This window comes from Microtus ochrogaster, chromosome 2, assembly GCF_000317375.1.
Source record: "Microtus ochrogaster isolate Prairie Vole_2 chromosome 2, MicOch1.0, whole genome shotgun sequence".
Lineage (NCBI taxonomy): Eukaryota > Metazoa > Chordata > Mammalia > Rodentia > Cricetidae > Microtus > Microtus ochrogaster.
Genome location: NC_022010.1, coordinates 67,948,847 through 67,954,518, shown reverse-complemented (window position 1 = coordinate 67,954,518; position 5,672 = coordinate 67,948,847). Strand labels below are relative to the sequence as shown.

The 5,672-nt window shown below is 45.4% G+C and overlaps 1 protein-coding gene across 1 annotated transcript in view; it reads right to left on the bottom strand.

Annotated features, from left to right (window-relative positions):
- The window catches only part of Lca5l (LCA5L, lebercilin like), a 31,262-nt gene that overhangs the window by 8,091 nt on the left and 17,499 nt on the right, over window positions 1-5,672 (bottom strand). Inside the window, exons 5-6 of the mRNA XM_026787708.1 lie at window positions 3,998-4,512; window positions 2,471-2,608 (exon numbers count right to left, since the gene is read on the bottom strand). Of these exons, the coding sequence (XP_026643509.1) occupies window positions 2,471-2,608; window positions 3,998-4,512 (653 nt within the window). The remainder of the gene's footprint in view (window positions 1-2,470; window positions 2,609-3,997; window positions 4,513-5,672) is intronic.

The following is a 5,672-nucleotide window of genomic DNA, read 5'->3' as shown; positions in this document are numbered from 1 at the left end:
CGGCACCTGCAGCTTGTTGTGTGCTTACTGCTTGTGTGTGGTAGACACAGGCAGGGGAGAGGGGGCTGCTGCTAACAGCTTCTCTGTGGAGCCCTTTACTTACTCCTCAGAGCTGTGTGTGGCCTGGATCAGGGTGGTTCTTTGGCATGAGCTTTACACCAGGGAGGGCATGCCTTATGGATTCTCTTTTGTCAACTGAGTGGCAATCACTAGCCATTGATTATAACGATTAATTCACTGTGAACTTTTTGCCAACTGGAATGATTTATAAGGAGGAATGGCCCTTCACACCGTTGGGTTACTAGGAGTTCACACAGGAAAGGTAAAAACAGTGGCTTTTTCAAAAATGATGTTTTAAAATCACAAACAATAGTTCTGTGCCCCGAGTGTGGGTTCTGTGGCCAGCCCTTGTGCTTTCTTCTGCACACTGTTATCTCTCTTTGGTATGTGTGAATGTGTGTGTTCTGAGACAGAATCTCACATTGTTATCTTTTTTTGGTGTGTGTAAATGTGTGTGTGTTTGACATGGAATCTCACTAAAGAGCCCAGTTGGCATAGATCTAGCTATCTAGCCCAGGTGTGGCCTCAAACTCATAATCCTCCAGCCTCTGCCTTTCAAGTGCTGAGACTGTGTTAGTCACCACACCTGACAGTTTTCCTCTAAATATTAGTCAGCGTATAGTTTGTACACTCCAAATGTGTACAACTGACTGACACTTGGATGTACATGTACACACGGCACAGTTGAATGACCTCTGTGTGTATATGTATCATACTTTATCCTTTAAGCTGCTGAACGCCTACCCTGATTTCACATCTTTGCGCTTGTCAGTGGTGCAGGTGTAAACACAGGTATTGGAGTGTGTTTTTTTGTATGTGGACTTCATTTCCTGTAGGCGTGTATCCGTGCTGTTGCTGCTGACATAGCCCTTCTGCTTTTAGCCTTCTGAGGAGCCTTTACCACCCTCCGGCTCAGCTAACTACATTCCCACCAGCAGGTCTTTTCCCTCCGCATCCTTGGCAGCATTTTCCTGTGGTAAAAGCCTTTTGCTGGGGTGAAGCGGGATCCCATGGGAGTAAGGACATGTGTTGTCTTGATGAATAAAGATATGATCAGTTTTTATATTTTTTGTATCATTTGAATTTCTTCTTTGAAAAGTGTCTATTCAGGTTATTCTACTTAATTATTTTAAATGTGTGTGCGTAAGTTTATGTGTAGCACAGTGTGTGGAGCTGAGCAGATGAGAAGAGGGTAGAGTCACAGCTGGGTGTCAGCTGCCATGTCGTGCTGGGGACCAGCGCCAGGTCCTCTGCGTTGAGCAGTGAGCACTCCTAACTGCTGAGCCATCTTTATGTTGGGTGGCTCACAGCTGACCAGACTCCAACTTGAGAGGCTCTGATGTGCCCCTCTGACCTCCTTGGGCGCTATACTTACGATTACAAGCCCACACTCTCACACACAAATGTACACACAATTATAAATTAAAAACAGGTCTGGGAAGATGGCTCAGTGGTTAAGAGCACTTGCTGCTCTTCCAGAGGATCTGAGTTTAGGTCCCAGCACCTACACCAGGGGCTTCACAACTGCCTGTAACTCCAGTTCCAACACCTCTTTCTAGGCTCTGTGGACACTCACATAAATATATCCACTCACAGGAACATGCATAAACACATAATTTAAAAGCAAACTAAATCTAAAAAAAATGTTTTAAAAGACTCACATTCTTAATTTTTTTTTACATTTTATTTATTGTTTGTGTTTGTATTTATGTGTATGTATGTATGTATGTGTGTGTGTGTATGTATGTATATATGTATATGCACATGCATGCCACTGTGTATATGTTGAGGTCAGAGGACAACCTGGGAGACTCGGTTTTCTCCCTGACCACCTGGGTCTCAGGTTGTAAGGCTAAGCTAAGCAGCAAGCCCCTTTGCCATGCCAGTCCTAGTTTTTGAGACAGAGTCTCACATAGCCCAGGCTGACTTTCAGCTACTCATTCCTGTCTCCACCACATCTGGCACTGCAAGTGAAACTACTGGCTTTGCATCTGTAAAGTTGGAAACTGCGAGCTCATGCACACCTTGTAATGCATCACCAGCGGGCTATATCTCAAGTAGGACCTTAAATAAACCTGAGGGCCATTAGACTTACTCTGAACATTACTGTGATTTGATTTCTAAGTTAAAAACATTAGAATGTTATCAGATGCACTGTTGTTTGCTGTTGCAGAGGAGCAGGGAAGACAGCCTTGTGAAGAGAGGGTGAGTTTTTCTAACCACAGTGCACAGCGGTTTGGCTGCCCACTCTCTCTCCTCCATCTGTTCACTATCGTCTGAAGAAACAACTTGAAGACATCTACATAGGTGTAGGTACTATGGTGTTTGGATAGACACATTGTGATGGTGTTTGGACAGACGCACTGCAATGGTGTTTGGACAGATGGACACACTGCGTTGGAAGAAATACCTTAAGTTTCTGCTGCAGCTGCCGCACTTCTCCCTGCAGAGTCTTTGTTGCTGTTTGGGCTGTTAATGTCTTCCGGTTTTCTTTGGCCAACTGCCGACCAAAGGATCGATTGTTCAGCCTCAGCTGTTTTTCCAAGTTCTGAAAACAGTATATATTTCAACTACTCTGTAGCCAGCGTGGTGTCATGAAACTTGACTGCAATGAAACGAGCTACATTTATGACAGGTGCAAATTTCAACATGATTTTAGTCACTGACTCAGTGGACACACATTAGAACAAAACAAAATGAAACATCGGCTAGCAAGTCCCAGATCTCAGGTCTAGAGAATAAATATATCTTTCTAGCCCAATACCCAGTGTTCTTTACAAACCATGGATACTGATAAAAAATATTCAAACACATCCTGAAGAACCAGTAAGTACAATCAGAGTCTTAACATGGGGCCCAAATGCGCTGTTCTGCTGTCTTTGCAGATGGTGACCCTTGGGCCCTCTCCCTAGAGGGTCCAGCCTCAGTGCAGACCATGATGGACAGAGATCCCTAGAGAACAGACATGGAGGTTGTAATGGGTTTCATGCCACCCTCTACAGTGCTGGACTATAACTGATAAAACAGAAACCTGCTAGGCGTGGATCCCCCTCCTACACTAGCACCCCAGATGCTGACCTAGGTGTAGCAGAGATGGGCTACTCAGTGCTGTTGGTGTCCAACACCCATTCCACGGAAGACAATTTTCTCTGAAGGTAGAGAACTTTTCCAGCAGAATAATATTATTCTGTCTGTTCAGAAAATGTGAGTGAAACAACCTAATTTTTATCAAAGAAAGTGTTTGTCACCATCAAGTATCAAAGAATTAACAGTATGTCAACTCCATCTGTATTTATGTCCACAAAGGTCATGTAAACAGGCAGGACTCTGTGTGATTAGTGTCCCTTTCGGTGACATCCCCTGGCTACCCATCCATCTCTCCAGTTATTTTAATTCCATTCCTTCCCTTCTCCCCTCCCTCTCTCCATCCCTCCTTCACTTTCTCCTCTCCCCTCTTCCCTTCCCCTCCTCTCTGTTACCCTCTCTGCCATTTCCTTTCTTCTTCCCTGAGAAACATGATTTTGAAATAACTAAAACTGTTTATGTGGAAACAAGTCTATAATCTGTCAGACTGAGGAGAGACAAAAAGCAAAGGGAGCTAGACAGACAGACAGACAGACAGACTGCTCTGCAAGGGGGGCAGCCTTTCAGCAGGAGCTGAACGCAGGCGTTCATTTCAAAAGGCGACTCCCACAGCACACAGAAGGCCTTTGCTTCACACTGGTACCGAGTGTGGCTGTCAGACCGGTTGTTTCCAGACACAGCCTGGCTAGAGAGAGCCGATGCCCAGCTCAGAGACCGGTGCTCTTCCTTCCAGCTCTGCCTCCCTCCCCCACTTGACACTAAACACAATCACTTCCTGGTGAGCTGGCTCACAGCCTGTGGATTGAATTACGTGCACCCTCTCTATCAATACCGGACCTCCTGAGATACAAACCTGTATTTTTTTGTCATTTGCCTCCATTTTGGCTGTCAGAACAGTCAACCTGTGAGTCAGTTCTTCTCTTTCTGCAAGGCTCTTGTCTTCTGAAAGTTTCTGTAGGGCCTGCAAGGCATCTCTGGTCCTCAGTAGCTCACTGTCAGTCTCTCGGAGCTTCCTCGCCACTGCTCGCTCCTTCTCCTGGGATTTCCGAAGGAGCTGCCGCAGGCTCCTCACCTCATTCTGGTGTCTAACTGTGACCTGCGGCAGGCTGTCTTGTGAGCTCACATATCTCCCTATGGCTTTTGCATGCCTGAGCTGAAGCTGCTTCAGGATTTGGTTCTCTGTGGCAGTAGCTTCCAGCTTCCGGCGTGTGTCGGCTAGCTCATTCTTCAGCTCTTTAATCTTATGAAGTCGGGCTGACAGGATGCGGTGTGTCATGGCGTCTCTTCTTTTGGTAACTGTTTGAATTTGAGAATTGAGAAATGAAGCATTCCAGGTGTGCCTTTTCTCTGTTGGGAGGTCCTTCTGGCCTGTGTGCGCAGACAATGCAGATGGTTAGCACAAGAACACCGAGGTCACACAAGTGTGGACAACCCCCAGCACACATAAACGCCATGGACCTAGGTAGCCAAAGGAAGCTCACTCAATCTGCCTGCTGCTGGCTAGGCACTTTACATACGTGTGTCTCACTGACAACTCCTCAGTCCAGTTGCATCTATTTTGTATCTGGAGGTTTAAGTCATCCAAGGTTATATAGCCATGAAGTGACAGAGAATGGACTGAAAAACCACACCTTGTTTAAATATCTGCTATAAAAGTTATTAAAAAATCCTGCCAGGTGTGGAGGCACATTCTTGTATCCAGCTTTGAGGAAGAAGAGGCAGAAGGATCAGGAGTTCAAGGACAGCCTGCACTAAATGAGATCTCATTTCAAACAGAACACGACAGAACACAAATTTTATTCAAAACCATTGTGCTAGATAGATTTTTGTCAACCGCACAAACTATTTTTTTTTTTGAGAGGAGGGAACCTCAATTAGGAAAATTGAGATCAGGCAAGCCTGGAGGGCATTTTCTTAGTTAGTGATTGGTGGTGAGGGCCCAGCCTGTAGACTATATAAAGGCAAATCCACAGGACCCATTCAAATGGATGTCAGTGATGGAGGAAGGTCATTGGTTAATTATAATAAAGAAACTGCTTGGCCCTCATAGGTTAAAACATAGGTGGGAGGAGTAAACAGACAGAATGCTGTGAGGAAGAGGAAGTGGGCTCAGAAATCATGCAGCTCCTCCCAGAGCTAGATGCGATGAAGCAAGCCACCAGGTCAGACATGCTGAATCTTTCCCAGTAAGACTGGTGCTACACAGTTTATTAGAGATGGGTTGATCGGGATATCAGAATAGCCAGTAAGGGCTAGAGCTAATGGGCCAAGCAGTGTTTAAAAGAGTACAGTTTCCTTGTAATTATTTTGGGTATAAAGCTAGCCGGGTGGCGGGAAGCAGCCTGCTGCTCTTATTTCAACAGAGCCGACTCAGGATGGACGTAAGCTAGAATCTTCCCGGTAAGTGCACCTTGGGGTGCTACACACATTATTAGAAATGGGCTAGTCCAGGTGTGAGAGTTAGCCGAGAAGAGGCTAGATATAATGGGCCAAGCAGTGTTTAAAAGAATACAGTTTGTGTGTTGTTA